This window comes from Odocoileus virginianus, chromosome 3 (genome assembly GCF_023699985.2).
Source record: "Odocoileus virginianus isolate 20LAN1187 ecotype Illinois chromosome 3, Ovbor_1.2, whole genome shotgun sequence".
In the NCBI taxonomy this organism is placed as follows: Eukaryota; Metazoa; Chordata; class Mammalia; order Artiodactyla; family Cervidae; genus Odocoileus; species Odocoileus virginianus.
The window spans coordinates 13,428,192-13,450,721 of NC_069676.1; the positions used below are offsets into that span (position 1 = coordinate 13,428,192).

Sequence of the window (22,530 nt, forward strand, 5' to 3'; positions counted from 1 at the left end):
TCTTTGTCCTGTGGTCTCCTAAGCGTGTCGTAGGGATGGAAGTATACCCGAACACGCCATCCTGCTGGTGCCTATCGTCCTTGAGGCTCTCTCCCTTTCAGAGGGCATCACCCTGTCCCAGGCCGAGGGGCTGAGCTGGGCCTTGGTCTCGGATGTCCCTCGCCCTCCGTGGGTGTGGAATCCAAGACGCCCTTGGCCTCAGCGGGCTCTGCCTCCCACTGAGGCTGTCCATGGAACCGCCATCCTATTTCAACCCCGCTTCCGTCACCTCCGCGTCCTTCCCAGTTCTCTCTGCCCCACAGCAGAGTCCCAGCCAGGGTCTGACCCGAGAGCTCGGCCAGTTCGGCTGCTGCAAAACCCCGCTCCCATGTAACTGGGTCCCCAGGCAGGGTGCCCTGCGTGTGCCTGCCGGCCGTCCCTGGGCTAACGCTTTCCTGGCCCCACACCCCACAGCGCATGGACCTGGACCGCCGGCGTGAGGAGGCCCGCAACCCCAAGCGGAAGCCGCGGCTCATGGAGGAAGACGAGCTCCCCTCGTGGATCATCAAGGACGACGCCGAGGTGGAGCGGCTGACCTGTGAGGAGGAGGAAGAGAAGATGTTCGGCCGCGGCTCGCGTCACCGCAAGGAGGTGGACTACAGTGACTCGCTGACTGAGAAGCAGTGGCTCAAGGTACATGCCGGAGAGGGCCGTGAGGGGCTCAGGCGCACGGCGTGGCCGCCGGGCTGGGCCTACGTGCACACCCCGGGCAGCGCCCTTAGCCGCTCTCAGTACGGACAGCGACTCTTCACACATGGGCTCAGGTTCACTCAGTTCCTCCTGTTGAACCATGGCAGGCACACCCGTGAGGCTTCTGAGCCGCTCAGAACCCAGTGCTGGGTGGAGCTGGCCTTTCATGTGTCAGGTTAAAGGAAACTTTTGGTGACCTCCGAGGGGGCTGGCCAGAGGACCCAGGGCTAGAGTAGGGATGTCATATCTCCCTGTGAGATCGTTGGGAGTGCTAATGGGGTCAGGTGGCCCTGATGTAGGTGCCGCATCACCCCTGGGAGCTGCAGGGAGGAGGGAGTGGGCGCCCCCCCAGCCCAGGGCCCAGCACCGAGGTCAGCATCTGGGTTACTGTGACACATCAGACCCCACCCCCACCCCAGAGCTCTGAGTGTAGAGGTGGCGACTGAGAGTCCAGCCCTCAAATTGTTGTCCCTGAAACAATGCTCGCAGAGGGCAGGTGGCGGCTTTCGGCTACGCCCTGCTGGTTGCCACACCCTGAAATGAACAGCTGCACCCCAGGCCTCCGATCACACACCCCGGGGTTTCCCTCTATTAACTGTGGTCATGACGCTTCCTCAGCCGTGAGGCCGGGTGGCCCTGATCCTCTCCTGAGACCTCAGAACACCCGAGATTTGCAAGCTCACGCACTGAGCTATGCACCAGAGGGAGCTGTTGAAGCATGCCAGGCAAGAAGCCTGCAAAACTCAGAGAGGCAGCTGGGGTGTCCTGTCTCCAGCCCTCAGCTCGGGGCTCTGACGTCAGCCCAGCCACAGACCTTGTAGCTCCCATGGGACGTCTGCCAGCCCTGCGTTGCTAAGGCAGTGGGTGCCCTTGAAAGGGGCTTCCCAGGTGGCTCAGTGGCAAAGAATCCCTCTGCAGTGCAGGCGACACAGGTTAGACTCCTGGGTCAGAAAGATCCCCTGGAGGAGGAAATGGTAACCCACTCCTGTATTCTTTCCTGGGAAATCCCACGGACAGAGGAGCCTGGAGAGCTACAGTTCATGGGGTTGTAAAGCATCGGACATGACTGAACACGTATGCACACCTTTTAAAAAAAATCCACCCACTTGTGTATAATAATAATTTGCACACATTTCTTCCTCTACCTTTTTTGAGGAATAACTTACATACCATGAAATTCACCCACTTAAGATGCACAATCCAGTGATTTTGGTATGTTCACACAGTTGTGACACTGTCACCACAAATGAAGTCTAGACCTTTCTCCCCTCAAAGAAACCATTTCCTCTTTAGCAATCTTCCCATCCCTTTAGATTCTCTAAATAACTTTCTGTCAACAGTAATCTTGACTATTTAGGACATTTTCCATCTGTAAAATCATGGAATACATGATCCTTTGATGTCAGGCTTCTTTCACTTAGGAAAATGATGTTTTCCAAGTTCATTTAGATTCTAGCACACATCAAGAGTTCATTCTTTTTATGGCTGAATGATATACCATTATGTGGTATATAGTACAACATTTGTGTATCCAGTCATCAATGGATAGATATCATTGGGGTAGTTTCTGTTTTTCGGCTGTTATGAATAACACACTGTGGACATTTGTGTATACAAATATTGTGGACACATGTTTTGATTTCTCTGGGGTGGATGCCAAGGAGTGGATCAAATGGTCATTCTCTTTTTAACCTTTGAAGGGACAAAAACTCTTTTCCAAAGTGGGTGAACCATTTTACATTCCTGCCAGCAACACAGGAGGATTTCAGTTTCTCCACATCCTCACTGACACTTTTATTTTTGGCTTTGGCTGTTCCAGGCAGCATGTAGGATCTTAGTTCCCTGGCTGGGGATCAAACCAGCACTCCTTGCATTTGAAGCTCAGAGTCTTTACTGCTGGACTGCCAGGGAAGTCCTGTTTGCCTTTTTGATTCCAGCCATTCTAGTGGGTGTGCAGTGGTATCTGTGGTTTTGAATTGCATTTCCAGGGGGGCTCATGGTGTCAAGCCCCTTTTCATGTGCTTGTTGACCATTTGTAGATCTTCTTTAAAAGCCTCTTATCAGGCATATAATTTTCAAATATTTTCTCCTGTTCTGTGGGATGGTTTGGTTTTGGTTTTTGTTTTTCACTGTCTTGACGGTGTCCTCTGTAGCACAGGAATTTAAATTCTGATGAAGTCAAATTTGTTTTTCTCTTTTGGCCTTGGTATCATGTCTGAAAGTCAGTCCATTGCCACAGTGAAGGTCACAGAGTTTTACAACCCTGTGTTTTCTTTCAAGCCTTTTAGAGTTTGAGCTCTTATATTTAGGTCCATGATCCTTTCTGAGTTAACTTTTGCCTTTGGCATGGGGTCAGGGTCCAGATCCATGCTTTTGCATGTGGCCTCTCGTCATCCCAGCACCATTGTTAGAAAGATTATTCTTTCCCGTTGGATAACATCCTTTTTTTTCAGTAGTTCATAGTCAGTAAAATTTGCATTAATAAGAGAGAGATTTACCCAAAACAGCACTCCTTGGTCTTAGGTGTGGACGTGGAACTGGCACTGCTTCTCTGGCAGCTGCTGTGGCCCTGTATGTACCCAGACCCTTCAGAATGTGCCTGCTTCTTTCCCTGTTGCACTGACCCACATGTCTTGGTTGTAGGACCAGAGTCTCCAGTATTGGACTCCAGAGCCTCCTGTAATAATGACCATGGATGCATTGACTTTAACACAACAGGAATTCAACTTCTCACAGTTCCGCAGGCTGGAAGTCTGAAATCTAGGCATCAACAGGGCTGTGTTCTGTCTCAAAGCTCCTTCCTTGCCTCTTCAGCTTGTGGTGGCCCCAGCAATTCCTTGGCTTGTGGCCACGTCTCTCAAGTCTCTGCCTCCATCTTCACATGGATGCCCCCAGAGTCTCTTTGAATGCCCTTTTCTGTCTCCTTGAGTCTGGTCTACCCTAACAGAGGATGGTCTCATCTCAATCCTTAAGTTATTATGTGTGCATAGATCCTGTTATTCCATAAGATGCCACTCTGAGGTTCCAGGCAGATACAGATTAGAGGGGACACGCTTCAGCCCACTGCGTGCCCTCCCCTGGGCCAGCCTGCTCTCAGGCCCTCCTGCCCACTCTGTGCCCTCTGTGCTACCCCTTTAGCCTGGATACCTCCTCGACTGCCCCCCAGCCCTCAAATATGACATGCCCCACTCTGGGAAGCACTTCCCACCCCCGACCAGAACACATCAGCTGCCGCACCCTCAGAGCACCACTCACCCTCCCCATGGCACTCTGCACACTTGTCACCATGTTTGTGGGGGGTGGGTGATTGTCTCCCCTCCGACAGGGGGCGGTGGTCAGTACCTGGTCCCCACCTGCTCACAGTTGCAGCGAGTCACTGAGATGAGTACCCAGTGCCTCCTTTTGGTTCCAGGCCCCCCTCCCATTTCTGATTCCAAGCTGCCCTGGACACCTGGCTTCCTCTCACTGGGTGTTCAGGTTAGTTATTACCTTTGAGAATTCATCAGTCAGAACTATTTTAAAATGAACATTCATGTTCACGTCCTTCAACTCAGCAGTTTCACTTCCAGGAATCTATCTGAAAGAGAGACGGATATCTGGTCATGACATTACTTAAAAACAGCCCACCCCCTCATCCCATCCCACCCCAACTTGGAAAGAACCTAAATTGCCCTTGAACAGAAGTTCCATCAAGGCCCGCTGTGTGAGGAAATACTTAATAGGCATTAAAAATTGTGTTGCCAAAAAAAAAAAAAAAATTGTGTTGCAGAAAAACGAGAGGAAATTATCTAGGACAACTTAGTGAGCAAAACGATGGGTCATGGTGTGGTCTGGGGCTCTGTCCCACTGCCGCCTCAGTTGTGCACAGACAGGTGGATGGTGGTGGTGACCCCACTGTGGGAATGTTCCTGATACCACCAAACTGCACGCTTGACAGTGTTTGAAGCACTTGATTCTGTGGGATGTGGGTCTTAGCACAATTGTTTAACAACATGGCAGGTCTGGGGCACAGTGTTGACCAGGTCACCTCCCGGTGGAGGGCTGACAGGAGCCCACTCTTTGCGGCTCGGCACCAACCTGTCACAGACGCCGTATGTCCGTGAAGGACGGGGTTGGGGAGGCAGAGCTGTCCCCCACTGGGCCCCCAGATCTGCGCGCGGCCTCTGCTTGTCGACCTCGGTGCTGGCTGTCCTATTTTTACCACTATTGACCCTGAAGGCCATCGAGGAGGGCACGCTGGAGGAGATCGAAGAGGAGGTCCGGCAGAAGAAATCGTCACGGAAGCGCAAGCGAGACAGCGACGCCGGCCCCTCCACCCCGACCACCAGCACCCGCAGCCGCGATAAGGACGACGAGAGCAAAAAGCAGAAGAAGCGCGGCCGGCCACCTGCTGAGAAGCTCTCCCCTAACCCGCCCAACCTCACCAAGAAGATGAAGAAGATCGTGGATGCCGTGATCAAGTACAAGGACAGGTAAGTGCAGGCTCCAGGGGGGCCCTGTGAGCCTTCTGCCTCCAGGGCAGTCACTCCGCTAGCTCTGGTTTGGTTCTCCGTCTCAGAGTCTCTGCCCTCGTGGGACGTGACGTTCACGTCCTGGAAGAGGGGAGACAGTGTCAGCCTGATGAGAGGGCAGGGAGGTGACCTTTGAGAGGGGCCCTGAGGAGGGCAGGTCTGGGGCCAGTGCTCCAGGAGGGGCCCCACAGTGGGGTCAGTGGAAGACAAGCGTGTCTGCTGTGATGGAGGCCGATCACGTGGCCAGTGGACTGTGGTGAGGAGGCTCCTGTGGCTGGAGCAGAGAGCCAGGGGTCTCCTTTAGACACCTGCCCCTGCCCTCGCTGCCGTCTTCCCGCCTGCTGTCGTCTACGTGGGCCATCGCAGGTCAGCCGCTTGTTGAGAAGACGTAGACCAGGGTCCCTGCCCTCAGAGAGATACCAAAGAGGAGACTGTGCTTTCTGCTTCAGTGAGGGTCCTGAGTGGATCAGGAGCTCTCCTTAAGAAAAACAGGGACTCTCCTGGTGGGCCAGCGGTTGAGGCTCTGTGCTACCCTGCAGGGGGCACGGGTTCGATCCCTGGTCAGGGAACTAAGATCCTACATGCTATGTGGTGTGGGCTAGTGAAAAAGACGAAAAAAGCAGAATAAGAAAATCATGGCTCTCTCACAGCCCTCCCAGGAGATGTGTGCATGTTCTGCCCACCTAGGGCAGGTTGAGTGCAGGTGGGGCAGCCAGGGTCATCCTTCAGCCCCCCAGTGTCTATTCTGCTTCCTGCTTCATCCAGGTCAATAAGGCTGTCCCCATGGCAGGAAGGTTTTGCAACTTGAATTTATAGCAATGCTTAGCAGTTAGTCACAAGCAAAGTAGGAGGGGAATTAAGTCAAGATGTGTCAAGGTGTGAGCCCAGGGGGCATCCCTTGGAGAAACTGTTAGCGTGAATTTTTGGGGTGAGTAGTGACTGTTACAGAACCCAAATAAAGGATGCAAATTGTGCTAAGAATTTTCTGTCATTAGAAGAGAAACAAAGGATGAAGTGGAGAGGAGGCAGATTCAAGTTAACTGCTGGGCCTAAAAATGTAATCTGTGTCATTGTTGAGAACAAAACATCAAACTCATTTGGAGACTTCACCTCTGAGGCAAATTTCACAAAGAAGAAGAAATGTAGACCAACAATTATTCAAAATATGGAATGTACAAAAATCCAATGAAAATGACAGACCCTGTTGTTTTCTTCCTAATAATAATCTTCTGAAAGAACCTTATTAGAACCAAGAAAACAAAGACCCTTGGAGGTCAGTGCGGAACGATGGGTTTTTTGAACGTCATGCAGATTGCTGGCATATCCAGACAGAGAAGATGAACCTTGACTCCTCCCTTCCCTGCACACATGTATTAATTTTAAATGGATGATAGACAAATGTGATGTAAATGAGCTGTATTTCAGTAAAGGTTTTTTTTTTTTTTTTAAATGTGAAAAGAGCAACATGGGAGAAAACCTTCATGGCCTGGAAGGAGGCTAGACTTCTTCAGGAGGTCAGAAACGCCACTAGCAGCAGAAGTCTCTTCAGTGAGACTTCACTAAAATTAAAAACATCTGTTCATCAGAAGACACCCTCTTAACAGATGGTGAAAATTGTTACAGACTGGGAAAGGAAAATCAGATTTTAAAACAGGCAAAAAGGGACTTCCATGATGGTCTGGAGGTTAAGACCTTGCGCTCACTCCCAATGCAGGGAGCATAGGTTTGATCCTAGGTGGGAAACTAAGATTCTACCTGCCATATGGAGTGACCTTAAATAAATAAATAAAAATAAAATGGGCCAGGGCTTCCTGGTGGTCTAATGGTCAAGAATCTGCCTACCAGTGCAGGGGACATGGATTGGAACCCTGGTCCGTAAGATTCCACATGCCACGGAGCAGCTAAGCCAGTGTGCCCCAGCTACCAGTCCTGCAGTATCGAGCCTGTGCTCTGCAACAAGAGAAGCCACCACAGTGAGAAGCCTCAGCACCAACTCGAGAGTAGAGAAAACCCGCAATTGGAAAAGCCCATGCACAGCAATGAAGACCCAGCACTCCAGAAATTTAAAAATAAATAAAATGGGCAAGAGGTGTGAACAGACACCTCCCAGAAGAGGATGCCTTGATGACCAATCAGCATGTGAAAAGGTCTTCTGATCACTGCACGGACGTCATGACAACAAGGAAATGTACAAGTGGATGGGAGTGACGTGCCCCCTCATGTGCCCCAGAATGCCGTCACCAAGGACGTGGAGCCCCAGGACCTCACACACTGCTCATGGGCGCACCGGGCTCTGGGCATTGTCTCCCAGACCTGGGCTCACTGACTGCACTTCTGACATGGCCACTCCAGTCCTAGTGCTGGGAGCACACGCCCACCAGAAGACACGCACATGTGCATCCACAGTAGCTCTGATCACAACTGGCCTAAAGGAAACAGCCCAGCGTCCACCCCCAGGAGAACATGTCCACGGTGGCCTAATGGAAGAGCAGAATTCTGCCAACCACAGAAACAGCCAGACATCAGCTCCCTGGAAGAATCTTGCAGACGCTTTGTTGAGGGAGAGAAGGCAACCACTGGCAAGTACAAGCTATATGCTTCCAGTTACAGGAAGTTCAGAAGCCGGTCACGGTGAGGGTGTGGGTCAGTGGTTACTTCCAGTGGGGGGACTTCACAGGGAAGAGGCACTGGGGACCCTCTGGGACTTTGGAATCTGGGTTTGCACTTGAAAACCTGCACCAGGAGTACACCTCAGATGTACATACTTCCCCATAGCAGGCTACATCTCGGTTAAAAAAAAAACAGGGCTTCCCTGGCGGTCCACTGGCTAAGTGAACCAGTGCGGGGGGGGCGGGTTCCATGCCTGGTCAGAGAACTAGATCCCACATGCCGCAACTAAGAGTTGACGTTGCACAACTAAAGACCCCACCTGGGGCAACTAAGACTGGGGAACCAAACAAATCAATAAATAGACACTTGGAACCAGCATCCTATTGATAAGGCCTTGGATATTTTCAAATTAAAGACAAAATATGTCTACTTTCTGTTATTCTGTGACTTAGAGAAAAATCCATCTGAGCATCGTGTATAGCCATAGGGACATAAGAGAAAGTGGCTCCCCCAGCTGCTGCAAACCACAATTCTCCCGGCCTGTGTGAAACAGTGGTAAACCAGTCTGGCATGGTGCAGGGAACCCTTGTCAAGACTGGTCTTCTTTAGGACACAGAGATCCTACTAGGGATTCTGCCATCCAGCCCACCGAGAGACCCAGCTGCAATCACAGAGCTGAGCTCCCAGCCCTGTCGTACCCACCCAGTGATGCCTCCATTGAGGGTTGGACATGTGGCTGACGTTTAACCTCATGTCCCCCTGGAATAGACAGCCACACTAGATTGGGCATGCCTGCTAAATCGCTTCAGTCGTGTCCGACTCTTTGTGACCCCATGGACTGTAGCCGCCAGGCTCCTCTGTTCGTGAGATTTTTCAGGCAAGGACACTGGAGTGGATTGCCATTTCCTTTTCCAACACTCGACTGGGAGCTCTCTGTTAAGCTGGGGGAACTGCAGAGCAGTTAGCAGAAGGACAGCGAATAAGACCATTCCAGGAAGTCCCCCTGCACTCCAGCTTTGAGATGAGTTTGGTTCTTGACTGGAACTGGGCCTTCCAAACTTGCTGGTTTGCTGGTGGCTGCACAGGAAGAGATCAGAGGAGGCACACAAATGCAGGAAAATTGACACTTCATCCTGGTTGAAAGGCTACTTCGTGGCAAATGCTTTCAGAGATGATATGTGGGAACAAGTTGACATTTCTGATGTTCTCAGCAGACACTTTGAAATCCCGGGGAAAACCATGGCGGAAAACCACGGTGTGGTTCATGCAGCTGTAGGATTAGACCCCACCCTGTCTCTTGTAACCACAGCTGCAGAGTCCAGGATCTCCAAGTCCACCCTCAGACTCGATGATTCCCTGGAAGGACTCTCAGAACACTCTGAAAGCTCGTGTGCTCACAGCGGTCGATTTTTACAGTGAAAGGACACAGGTTAGAACCAGCCGAGGGGAGAGGCATAGGGAGCAGCCTCCTTCTGTGGCGTTGTGGGCAGCACCAACTTTGCTGGAACATTACAGGAAGACGCATACAGAGTGTTACCAGCCTGCAAGCCTTGCTGTCTAGGAGCTCGGTCACATAGACATGACCGACCACCCACATGGCTGCCTCTCCAGCCCCTCTATGGTTGAGCTGATGCCGTGTGACCCCACACCTCTGCGTAGAGTCACATTCTTAGACTCTGTGCACAAGGTCCGCAATTAAAGAAAGTCGTCCCCACCACCCCCACCTCCTGGCCCCGGGCATGACATTCAAGGGCCGAGAGATGGCCTCCCAGCAGCTGAGGACAAAGGCCAGACCTTTCTTTGGGCCAGGTTAAAATCTCTATAGCACACCTGTCACCTACCTGGAAGGTTCTGAGGGACTGACCACTGCGCCACACCAAGGAGAATAGACATAGAAAGAAATCGGAGGCAACCTAATGCACTTTTTTGTTTCAGACTTCCAACCACTCCTTCCCAGAAGGAAAAGTGAAACTTCGGGCTTAAAGATTCCATTTCCTTTCCAGAACCCTGTGATTAGCTAAACACTGTACTTGAGTTAAACGTGGATCCGAAGGAGAGACTGTTTACAGCTTGGTTCTTCCTGGCTGCCGCAGAACGGACACCAGACATTGTCAGCAGCTCGCTTCCATGGGGGGAGCCTGCCTTGCTGAGCCAGGGTCATGGGGCTGCCGTTCCTGCCCCTGGTTATCGTGGAGGCTTGATGCAGTCACTCTAGAGAGAAGTGGCTGGGCCTGCCCTGGGCTTCCACTGATCAGCACACCACTCCAAAGTTTGCTTTCAAGTGTTCATCTCAAGATCGCCCCACAGTTATGTCCAAATACCCTTGCAGTCATGGTTGCTTGCACCTTCGAATCTGTACCCTTGTCTGCATGCGGGTAATGTCCTGATTTGGAACCTTTTGCTCCCTTCATGTGTGTTCAGACCTTGGGCTGCCACACCCACCCTTCCCAAGCTCTGCCACCCATCCATGTGCCCTGCGAGTAGCATGCCCTGGAGTTGTACGGCTTCTGACATTGGCATGTGCAGCTTCTGGCATTGGCAGCTGCAACCCCCTGCTATATCAGGATGAAAATGCACATCCCAGGACTTCCCTGGTGGTCCAGTGGCTAAGACTGTGCTCCCAGTGCAGGGGGCCTGGGTTCAATACATGGTCAGGGAACTAGATCCCACATGCCTCAAGTAAGAGTTCACATGCCACAACTGAAGATCCTGAGTGCCGCAACTAAGACCTGGAGCAGCCAAGTAAATGAATAAGTAAGTAAATAAATATTTTAAATGATTAAGATGGTAAATTTAAAAGAAAGAAAATGCACATCCCGCTATGGGTCCACTGTGGGAAAATGCTTGAAGAAGGGGAGCCCTGGAGGCCAAGCCTGCATGCAGGGCCTCTCAGGGTACCTTCTTCTTGGTGCTTGGAAACCTGAAAACTACACAGAGGAACCATCTGTTAAATAGCTGTGAGTGAAATCAGAATGAATTAAGTTGGAAATAGTGATTTCCACTTTAAAATCTAAACACGCAAATAAGTTAGGCTCTGGGATCTGGCTGGGGACTGTGTGTGGTGCCAGCTGCTGTCTTCTCCCCCGACGCTTCGCAGGGAGGCAGCTGCTGGTGGCCAGAGCATTTGGGCACTGTCTCCAGATGCCAGTCCGCGGTCATGTGTCCCAGGGCACATCCCGTGGCGCCTTTGGGACAGCTTCAGAGAAGTGCATCTTCTAGAAGGCCCTTTTACAGGGATCAGCCGCCTTAGGACCCCATAGAACCTGCTTTGTGCCCAACTGGCTGGGGTGTAGAGCTAGACTGTTAGCAGCTCCAGGACAGAGTTGCGTTGGGACAGTGGAGGCATGTCGGCCCCAGGTGTCCCGAATTTGCTATGGAGCCGAGGTTGTGCAAGAGAACATCTTTGTTTTTAGGAGATTCTCAGAAGTTATTCTCAGAGGGTTCAGAAAGCTGGTGATATGTACAGGTGCCCAGGCTAAGCCTCCCAGAGCTGGGCTCCACTGGGTGGGACCTCTGGGTCCCCTTCTCCTGTCTTCTTACCAAGGACCCTGTAAAAATCGTAGGGGTCCATAGATCTGGGATACATACAAGATCGAGGGCTTCCCTGGTGGCTCAGTGGTTAAGAATCTGCCTGCTAATGCAGGAGTCATGGGTTTGATCGCTGGTTCAGGAAGTTCCCACATCCCACTTGAGCAACTAAACCTGCTCACCAGGACTGCTGACCCTGTGTTCTAGAGCCCACGTGCTGCTGCTACTGAAGCCTACCCACCCTAGGGCCCATGCTCCACAACAAGAGCAGCGACCGCAATGAGCAGCCCAAGCCCCGCAACTGGAGAGTAGCCCCTGCTTGCCACAACTAGGGAAAAGCCTGCACAGCCACAAAGACCCAGCATAGACAAAAATAAGTAAAATTATTATTTTTTAAAAGCACCAGAGTCCCCCATGTGTGATGAGGGGCTCCACTGCATGCACCGTGGCAGCTTCACCTGGGCCCGGGGGCCACTGCCCAGACCCTCTTGGCATTCGCCCTCTGCCCTTGGCAGGCACACTGCACACCTTGATTAGAATCAAAAAGCAGATGGCTCTCCAAGGGAAAGGTTGTGCCTTGGTTTGTAAGAAAAACCAGGGCAGAGTCACAAGGCCCGGGCGGGTTGTTGAGCCGAAACATTCTCTAGGAGAGGACGGCCCAGTTGGCTCCAGTCCCCTCAGCATGGGCCTCTGGGGAGAAGAGTGGGCGACAGTGGGCGGACTTGGAGCCCTTTCCTGAGTGGGCAGGGAGGCCTCAGCTTCTCTTGCCTCAGCCTGTGGCAGGCCACACTGGCCCTCCGTCAGGAGCCCAAGCTTTGGAATGGGTCCTCCAGGGGCAGGAGGCAGGCCTCTACCTGTGGGGCCAGGTCTGGGGTCAGCGTCATCTGCCTGGCACCCAGTCTCCAGCCTGGCATGGGAGGAGCCCGGGTGAGATGTGAGGAAGAGTGCTGATTGCTATCATCCAACCCCAGGCCAGTCTGAGCGTGGGCACGGGCTGGCTGTTAGTCAAGTGGGGCTCCAGACTGCAAGAAGATTTACTTGGGTGGCCTTGTTGAGCCAGATTGAGATTCTGAGCCTGCCACAGACTTTGCTGTAAGAAGTTCCAGCTGCCCAGTTTGTCAGGCCAGTTCCACCCTCGGGCTTCACTCTCTGCTGGTAATTGCCGTGGTCGAGACAGAGCATGCCAAAGACAACAACAGAAAGATAGGGATCCAGTTCTAACAGTCTTTGTGGCTCATGTGCTTAGTCGTATCGCTCTTTGCGACCCCGTGGACCGTAGCCTGCCATGCTAAGGCTCCGTGCTCCCAATCCTGGGAACCCAGGTTCGATCCCTGGTCAGATAACTAGATCCCACGTGCCGCAACTGAGACAGTGGGAGTAGATGGCACACCTGAGAGGTGGCCTGCACTGTGATCTGCCTTCTGCCACTTGCCATGTGGCCCTGGGTCTGGTGTCTCTCTTCTCCAGCAGAAAGGTTTCATTCAAGCTAAGTGGTTTCAAATCCAGCATAACGGAGTGCTGGTCACGTTTTCTTTAAAATGAGATTTGAATTTCATTGTTGAACTGTGTTAAGAAACACGAACCTCAGGGACTTTGCTGATGGTCCAGTGGTTAAAAGACTTCCTCTTCCAATACAGGGGGTGTTGGTTTGATCCCAGGTTGGGGAGCTAAGATCCCACATGCCTCTAGGCCAAAAAAAAAACATAAAAACAGGAGCAATATTGTAACAAATTGAATAAAGACTTTAAAAATGGTCCACATGAAAAAAAAATCTTTAGGGCTTCCCTGGTGGCCCAGTGGTGAAGAATCCGCCTGCCAATTCAGGGGACACTTTGAACCCTGCTCTGGGAAGATCTCGTTTGCAATGGAGCAGCTAAGCCTGTGCGCCACTACTACTGAGCCCGTGCTCTGCAACAAGAGAACCATCGCAATGAGAATCCCACGAACCCCAGTGAAGAGGAGGTCATCACAAGAGAAAAGCCCACACAGCAAGGAAGACCCAGCACAGCCAAAATAAAATTATTTTTAAAAAGAGACATAACGCCAAATGTAATGTGACCCGTGATTTCAAAAAATATTTTTAAAAGGGAAAAAAAAAACATAAGCCCTCAGGCCTGTCTTTGGCCCTCATAAAGCAGTCGTTTCACTGGAGATGTTCGTTCGTTAGGTGCTTATTAATCAGCAACATCACCTGCAGCCAGTCCGGCCCACCTCAGTGGGAGGGTCCTGTCATAAGGTCCCTCCTCCCCCTCCTTTGTTGGGGGAGTGTGTTGAGAGTGCAGGGCAGATGGCCTGGAGACCTTTCCTATTGGCAGGTTCCTTGGTGAGTATCATCTCCTTTCACTCATACATGAGGCTGGATATTTCCTACACCACACAGCCATAAATCTGACCCTACAATTGATATAGCAGTGGATGTCCGGCAGGTGGAGGCTTTAGTAAATATCTATGAGTGGAACTGCCGTAGACATTTCACTATTCTGATTCTCGAAATGTCCTTGACTTTGTAATGGGTCAAAAATTGAACCTAGAGAGTAATTTTGTTCTAACATCTTTTGTAAAAAGTAAGGACGCATGGTTTGGTGGGATTTTTAAACATTTGCTTATTTGGCTGCATCGGGTCTTCATTGCAGCACATGGAATCCTCGTTACAGCTTGCAGGTTCTTCATTGTGGCTCCGGGGCTTCTCTAGCAGCAAAGCTCGTTGAGCTGGTGGGCTGTCGTGGTGTGTGAGCTTCGTCGCCCCACAACTTGTGGGATCTTAGTTCCCCAACCAAGGATCAAATCCATGTCTGCCTGTCATGGAAGGTGAATTCTTTTTTTTTTTTTTTTTTTTAGCATCCAGAATCTTTTTAGTAACAAGGTAGACTCTCGGGTTAGTTTTTGTAGCCATGGCTGGCTCGTCAGCCTCTGGCGCACTCGAACTTCCGGCCCTTGGAGCAGACATAGGATTTGGTGTGACTCTGTGGGGTTCCTGGGGCCTTGCTGAAGTGCCGGTACACCTCTCGGCCCTTGCGAGGACCCGAGAGGAGGACGGTGCCGCAGCCCTTGGGGAGTCCAGGGCCAGCTGGTCGAAGGTGAGGATCTTGCCCCTGGCCTTGAGGATGCGACTCTAGGCACGGCTACTTACTCACAGAGCACACACCTTCAGTTTGGGCACCTCCTGGACACGAACATCATCAGTTACAGTTTCCACGACCACAGCTGTTTTGCCTTCCCGGCTAGGAAGTTGCATCTTCTGGATCATCCGGGAAAGGGAGAGTGGTGGCCGGTTGGTGCGGCTTATGAACAGTCTCTTTAGGACAACCTGATTGAAGGTGGAGTTGGTTCGTCTGGCCAGGAACCTGTACAGCTTGACCAACAGCCTCAGGTAAATGTCCTGGCTCTTGGGCTCCTTGCGTTGAACCTTTCGGTCCTGTTATGGTGGATGTCAACTCCCATGGTGGCGTCTCCTCCTTAGCCAGGTCCAGAAAGAGCAGAAGGTGAATTCTTAACCACTGAACCATCAGAGTAGTCCCTGGACTAATTGCTTTTTAATGTGTTTCATTATTTTATTTTCAGGTTGCATATATGATGTGCATGCATATATATCTTAAGATGCTGTATCAGATAAATGTTCTGCTGCTAGATCAGGTCTTAATACCCTAAGCTGAGCCTATCTGGGGCTTCCCTGGTGGCTCAGATGATAAATCCACCTGCAGTGCAAGAGACCTGGGTTTGATCCCTGGGTCTGGAAGATCCCCTTGAGGAGGGCATGGCAACCCACTCCAGCATTCTTGCCTGGAGAATGCCCATGGACCGAGGAGCCTGGCGGGCTACCATCCTTGTCACAGACAGAACTGAGCGGCTCAGCACAGCTGCTTCCTCTCTAGGACCCTTGCTGGTACATTTCACTGCCTGGGAGTCAAGAGAGAACACAGCCCAGGGCAAGAAGATGTTATCCAGAGGTGTCTAGGAAGGTCTGTGCTCTAGGAATGCACAGTGGTGCTGAGGGACAGGTTGGGGCAAGCAGTAGGATCTGTCTGGAGCACCATCTTCAGTTGACTGCTTCTGCCTGCCTGAGGCTCTCAGTGCCCAAGACAAGAGTGCTGCTGTGATCAGTTTACACTGTCTGCCCTTGTCAGAGGATGAGGAATGGAAGGCACCAAGCTGTATGTTATCATCCCCAGTACAGACATTCTTCCTGTTATTTTTAGGATTCATACCAGGACTCAACAAACCAAATCAGCAGAAATGAGAAATGAGCCAGATCTTGTATATATATATAGTCTGAATTAAGAATTTTTTCTTAGATGAGTTTCAGAGAATCAAAAGAATACTATTTTGGGACTTCCCTGGCGGTCCACTGGTCAGGACTTGGAGCTTCCACTTTAGGAGGTCTGAGTTTGATCCCTGATCAGGGAACTAAGATCCTGCAGTATGTGTGGTGAGGCCTTGAAAAGAAGATGACAGCTATTTCATGGTATGAAATTACGTGAAAATCAAATTTTGTTTTTTATAAATGAGGACACCTGGATAGCACATTAAAACCTAGACTATGTATTAAAAAGCAGAGATATCACTTTGCCAGCAAAGGTCCGTATAGTCAAAGCTGTGGTTTTTCCACTAGTCATGTATGGATGTTAGAGTTGGACCATAAAGAAGGCTGAGCACTGAGGAATTGATGCTTTTGAACTGTCGTGTTGGAGAAGACTCTTGAGAATCCCTTTTACTGCAAGATCAAGTCAGTTAATCCTAAAGGAAATCAACCCTGAATATTCATTGGAAGGGCTGATGTTGAAGCTCCAATCCTTTGGCCACCTGATGCAAAGAGCTGACTTACTGGAAGAGACCCTGATGCTGGGAAAGACTGAGGGTAAGAGGAGAAGGAGGCAACAGAGGATGAGATGGTTTGATGGCGTCATCAACTCAATGAACATGAATTTGAGCAAACTCTGGGAGACAGTGGAGGACAGAGGAGCCTGGCGTGCTACAGTCCATGGAGTTGCAAAGAGCTAAACACAACTTAGCAACTTAACGAACAACACAAATGAGGATCACAGCCAAACTCCCTTTGCCTACATATTCTGTGTGGCCGCTTGAGTACAACAGTGGCAGTTGCTTCATTGTGACAGAGTTGATACGGCACACACAGCCTGTAACATTTACACTAGCTGTTCACAGATGAAGTTTGCAGACCCTTGATTTAGAACAGCATGTGGGAAAGGATGGGAGAGACCCCTGACTTGGCCGAGGAGACCTGTGCTCGAGTCCTGCCTGCCCCCAGTTCCCAGTGTCTGGGCCAGCTTTCATAACCTCTGGTTTCTCCATCTGTTTGAATGGCATATCCAATAGATGATCTCTTAGATACTGAGAGTCTTTTTTTTAAAGAGTTTTGTTTGTTTGTTTTTACTGCTCAGGGCCTTTGTTGCCATGTGCAGGCTTTTCTCTAGTTGCGGTGAGCAGAGTTACTTACCAGCTGCAGCGCCCACGCTTTAGAGCTCAGGCCCAGTAGTTGTGGTGCACAGGCTTTGCTGCCCCTTGGCACGTGGGATCTTCCCAGACTAGGGATGAAATCTGTGTCCCCTGCATTGGCAGGCTCATTGGACCACCAGGGAAGTCCTCTGATTCTTTATTTCTCCTTCATGTGTTGTAGGTTTTTTAAAATATTTAGTTATTTATTTGACTGTACCGGATCTTAGTTGGGGCCTGTGGGATCTTAGTCCCCTGACCAAGTGCCCTGAACCTTGGCCCCCTTCATTGGCAGCGTGGAATCATAGCCACTGGACCACAGGGAAGTCCCCCCCATGTTGTAATTTTGTTTCAAGAACACATCAAGGGATGTGTCATTTAGACTTTGGGACTCCTCCCCACCATGTGGTCAGACTTGTTGCAGCAAACCTCATTCAGTAGGAAAGGACCACTGGGCGGGGTTGAGGCTCCAGGCAAGGCCCTGGCCACTCAGCCCCTCTGTGTGTTGCGTCCCGTTGTGATGGGGACAGGACAGCGACTGAGGGAGAAGATCCCTGCTGTGGGAGCTCACGTCTAGAGGCAGGAGATTAATTTCATTGTCGTATGTAACAGCAGCCACCGTTGCTGCCAAAGCAGGTGACAGGCCAGGCTGGGGGCCTGAGGGCCGTGGTGGGCGGGTCCGTTCTTTGTGTCTGAACTGGGGTGATGGGAGGATCCTGACAGCCTCGGGATTCTCCCAGGCTCCTTCACTCCCTTCCCCTCCACTACCAGGGGACACAGAGCAGGACCAGAGATGGAGCTCCAAGCAGCTCTGCCTGCAGAAACTTCTTTAGAGCCAGTCCTCACAGCAGCATGCTCTCTGGGCAGTGGGATTCCTGATATTGCCGCCAGGGTCCTTCTTGGAACAGGTGCTATATGAATGACCATGCAGGGGCAGGGCAGTGGGGCATCCTTGCTCAGAGACGGCCCTGCTGAAACCTGAGTTTGCACCCTGCTCCTTGACCCTAGGACTTTCACCCTGAGCCATTTCTTCATTTAAAAAATGTATATTGAGCACCTATTGTGTACCAGACTTTATTCCTGGTGCAAAAGATAGAGTAGCAAATAAAACAGGCAAGGCCTCTGCCCTCGTGGCTTGTGTTCCAGCTAGTAAAGCCAGGCAAGATATGGTAGGGAAGATGATAGTTGCTGTGGACAAAAACTAACCAGGGTAAGCGGCCTCATGCCTAATAACATGAACAGATTAAAGCAGCAAAGCTTCCGGGGACTTCCCTGGTGGTCCAGTGGTTAAGACTCCGTGCTTCCACTGCAGGGGGCTTGGGTTCAATCCCTGGTCAAGGAACTAAGATCCTGCATGCCATGTGGCATGGTAAAAAGAAAAATAGCAGAATAGTTCTTGGGGTGACCAATAGTGACCTTGGGGTAGACAAAGATTTTTTTCACAAGACAAAAAATACCAGGTATAAAAGGAAATATTGGTAAATTGGACTCAGATTAAAACTAAGGCCCCTTCGTCAAAAGACACCATCAAAGGAGTAAGAAGACACACCGTGGGGGACCTCCCTGGTGGTCCAGTGGCTGTGACTCCGTGCTCCCAAGGCAGGGGCCCAGGGTTCAATCCCTGGTTGGAGAACTAGATCCCACACGCCACAACTAAAGATCCTGCATGCCAAGCTGAGACCCAGAGCAGCCAAATATTTTTTTTTTAAAAAGATATGCCATGACTGGAGCAGGTGTTTACAATAAATGTGCCCTACACAGGATTCCCCAGGAGAAAAAAGTAAGAAAACAAGGACTGCCTGGGAGAGGTCATCACCTGACCAGTATACCTGTGATGATGTGCCCGGCTTCGCTGCTCAGCAAGGAGACATGAATTAAAACCACAGGAAATTCTATGGCCATCCCACCCTGAGTGCACATGAGCTCGTCTGATCTCAGAAGCTAAGCAGGGTTGGGCCTGGTTAGTACTTGGATGGGAAAACAACAAGAGATGCTGGTAGATGGCTAACTCAAAGCTGGAGGAGCGAACGTGGGTTTAGTTGCTACCAAAACTGAGTGCCCCTGCCTCCAGGACCAGGTCCCCCAGCCCCCAGGTACCTTCCCACGTAATGCAGGCCAAGAGCTGGAACACAGCGTCTGCGGCTGCTCACCATGAATCTCAGACCATAGCCCAGGTTCCTGTCACCAGCAGGGGACAAGCGGACTGTGCACGTGCCCACCATGGGGCATGTGGCGCAGCACAAGGGCCGACAAGAGCAGGCCTCACGGGGCCGTGCAGGGGGGCGGCCACGCCTGCGGGCGCAGCCTGTGGGGTCTCATGGCCTGAAGTTCAAGAGCAGGCCAGGCTCAGCCAAGTCCTGGAGGCTGGGGAGGCTCACAGGAGTGAGTAAATGAAGATCTGTGCCTTTGTCTTTTTTCTTTAATATTTATTTGCTTATTTGGCTGCACCAGATCTCACTTGTGGCATACAAACTCTTAGTTGCAGCATGTGGGTTGTAGCTCCCTGACCAGGGATTGAACCCTGGGTGCACCACCCCCCACCCCCCAACATTGGGAGCATGGAGTCTTAGCCACTGGATCACCAGGGAAGTCCCCTGCCTTTCTGTCTTCCACCTCAGTCATCCATTTTTATTACTAGGTGTCTTGGAGGTGATGTTTATATTGAGGCAAGGGCGGGAGCCAGGGTTCCCTGGGGGAGCAGCTGTTTGGGTGATTCTGAGGCGACTGAGCAGGTAGAGAGAGACACTGATATCAGATGGGCCGCCTATCCTGGAGAGCCAGGCAGCCCCCAGAGCACCGTGGATTCTGGTCCCAGCAAGGAGGGACTTGGTGAGCAAACCTGGAAGGCTCGCAGCCCCAGTGCATAGGGGTTGGGGGTGAGGGGCTCTCCAGGGGATTTCTGAAGACAAAAGAGGATCTCTCAGCACTTTGGCAACCAGAGTTTTACAGCAGGAGCTTTCCAAGAGGTCTGCATTGTCAGGATGGTTTTCAGAGTCCCTGTGGCCCTGGCACTGTGCCCCTCCCTCTCACGTGACCAGTCCCCGGCCATCCGTGCTCAGCACAACGCACCAGACAACAGTTTTCAGGCCAGGTGGGCCTTCATTCCTTAGGGAAAAGGTTCCCCCAGAGATTTGTGAGAGGGTTTTTACTATGAAATGTTCTTCTGTGTAGTGGCGCTAGAGTCCCCCTTCCTAAGTTCCCTGAAGGGCCCCATGTATCCTGAGGCCAGGTCACCTGTGTGATGCTACAGGCAGGTACATAGCCTTAGCACCACATGCATGCCCGTTAGCTGCAGAATGAATTTAGTGGATTTAAAACTGGCGTTTCGTTTTTTCGTTATTGTTTTCTTTTTTAATTAACTTATTTGTTTATTCAACTTGGCTGCATTGACTCTGCATTGCAACACACAAGATCTTTAGTTGCGGCATGTGGGGGTCTAGTTGCCTGACCAGGGATCGAACCCGGCCCCCCTGCATTGGGAGATCAGAGTCTTAGCCACTGGACCATTAGGGAAGTCCCCAAACTGGCGTTTCTTTAAAAAAAAGTGAAGTAATGCCGGAATTACCAGCATCCACCGCTGAGCCAGGCACTTGAGTTACTTCACAGCTGCAGGCCCAGGTCCTGCTTAGAAGTGTAGAATGACACCGCGATTGAGATGGTAACTGAGGGCCCTTTGCTCAGAGGTTCCATGGGGAGGAACATGTGTGGGTCGAGGAGTCGGGGGCGCAGCTCTGGGCCCTGCTGGAGCATCATAAACCAGCTTCCCAGAGTGAGCGGGGCTGGCTTGTCTCCCATCACCCTGAGCCCACTCGTCTGAAGTAGAGGCCCCAGCGTATGTCATGCCTATTCTCATGTTTTTTTGGAATTTATGTGAACAAATTCCAGCTCTCCTGTGGCCAAACCACCCACCCGCCTGTTCATGAGAGAGAGGACACCTGTTCCTCTGGGGAGGGGCCCTTGGGCCGGGACAGTGGCCTGGAGCTGGCCTCCCCTCCCCGCCCCCAGTCTGTGACCTGCCAGCTGCACACACGGCAGGAAGTGGCTGAGAACTCAGCCCAGAGGAAAGAGGGAGCTGGCCCTTGTTGAGCACCGGTGACCCCACTTCACGCTGGGCAGGGAGGCATGGCTGGTGTTCAGGCTGGGCTGGCTGAGCTTCTCACCGGTTTCCTCATTACAGTTGGAATAACAGTCCATTGAGAACATGTGTATCGTGTGTCTGGCCCAGAGATGGTAGTTGTCCGAGGCCAGTAATGTTCAAGGCCTGGATCCCAGCCCCCGTGTTTCCCCGAGTGTGAGAGGGGGACCAGGGGCAAATGGCAGCAGCCTCGGGGGTGAGGCAGTCCTGGCCAAGCTGCTCCCTAATGCCGCTGTGAGATGGGTCATCTGGCGACAAAACCTGAGAAGCATTCAGGTCATCACTGCTGTCTTCCTGGCTGGTAAACCAAAAACAATGATGAGATGTGTTCAGGACGTGCAGATAGATGGACAGGCTGCCACCCTGTTCCATGAGAACTGTCCTGAAAAGACCAGGAAAGCAGCAGTGCTGACGCAAGGCCAGAGGTACTCCGCCTCCTGGTACCCCTGAGACCAAATCCACCATCTCAGACCTGCCCTGGAGGAGCCTGAGTTGCGAAGCAGCCAGGAGGAGCCCGGGCAGCGAGGGGGACCTGAATGAACCCACAGCCAGAGCACATGGGGCCCCGGGTGGGGAGAGTGGGAAAGGAGGGTGACCATGTCCCCAGCCCCCTGGTTGGCCACGCAGGGCCTCTGCTACTGTCTCTCTGGGGGACAGGATCCCCATTCTGGAGGCTGAAGGGATGCTGGGGGTGGGTGTCTGTTGGTTCACGCCATTCCTTGTCCAGGCCCCCATGGGGTTGTCGCCTCGGAGCCCAGTGCTTGGGTTCCTCATTTCACGGCCATTCACAGCTCACCTTTCCTCTGCTCCCTGGTACAAAACCAGCTCTGCTTAGTGGAAAGAACTAGGAAACAGCTCTAGTCGCCCATTAGCATCTTGTCGGGGGGCGTCTAGACTCCTTGGGTTTTTGCCTGGTTCTGTGAAGTTCACTGCTCATGAGTGCCATCTGGGAGAGGCACGACATGCTTGGAAAACCCATCTCTGAAAACACTGGCACTTAACACTCCCAACACGAGCAAACTGATTTCTGGGTCATATGGAAATAGTGTTCTCCCTCTTACAGGTGCCAAGGCTCTTGCTGCGTGTGGCACGTGATGCTGTTTCCTCCAGGGCTGGGGTCGGGGGAGGTGGGTGAGTTCAGAGCCTCCGTACAGATGCAACAGCAGACCTCTCTGCTTGGCTGCCCCTCGGGAATGTTCCAGAACTCACGAGTCAGCTCACATACAGGAAATGACTCCCAAGTGGACTTTAAAATTTCTCACCGTCTCTGTCCTTCAGCGCCCGGTGCACGGGGGTGGTTGTTGAGGGGAGGGTGCCAGGCAGAGGTGGGGGCTCCCCGGCAAACACGGCCTGCGAGTGACGCAGCCACTTCTCTCCTTACAGCAGCAGTGGACGCCAGCTCAGCGAGGTGTTCATCCAGCTGCCATCCCGCAAGGAGCTGCCTGAATACTATGAGCTCATCCGCAAGCCTGTGGACTTCAAGAAGATAAAGGTAACCCCGAGCTGAGTTGAGTGCTTAGAGCCATGGGACGTGGGAGCAGGGGTTCTTGGTCTTGGGCCTTGGGA

General features: G+C 51.8%; 1 protein-coding gene and 1 pseudogene across 9 annotated transcripts in view; one reads left to right on the plus strand and one right to left on the minus strand.

The window, feature by feature from the left end:
- The window catches only part of SMARCA4 (SWI/SNF related BAF chromatin remodeling complex subunit ATPase 4), a 91,287-nt gene that overhangs the window by 64,942 nt on the left and 3,815 nt on the right, over nucleotides 1–22,530 (plus strand). For 4 of the 9 annotated variants that reach the window (XM_070464482.1, XM_070464475.1, XM_070464495.1 and 1 more), the window contains 3 exons: nucleotides 454–671; nucleotides 4,938–5,201; nucleotides 22,348–22,456. In XM_070464482.1, coding sequence (XP_070320583.1) covers nucleotides 454–671; nucleotides 4,938–5,201; nucleotides 22,348–22,456 — 591 coding nt within the window. Of the gene's footprint in view, nucleotides 1–453; nucleotides 673–4,937; nucleotides 5,202–22,347; nucleotides 22,457–22,530 lie in introns of all 9 variants that reach the window. The other 5 variants (XM_020902413.2, XM_020902417.2, XM_070464484.1 and 2 more) reach the window with 3 other exon arrangements.
- LOC110142945 (large ribosomal subunit protein eL18 pseudogene) lies at nucleotides 14,192–14,819 on the minus strand (annotated as a pseudogene).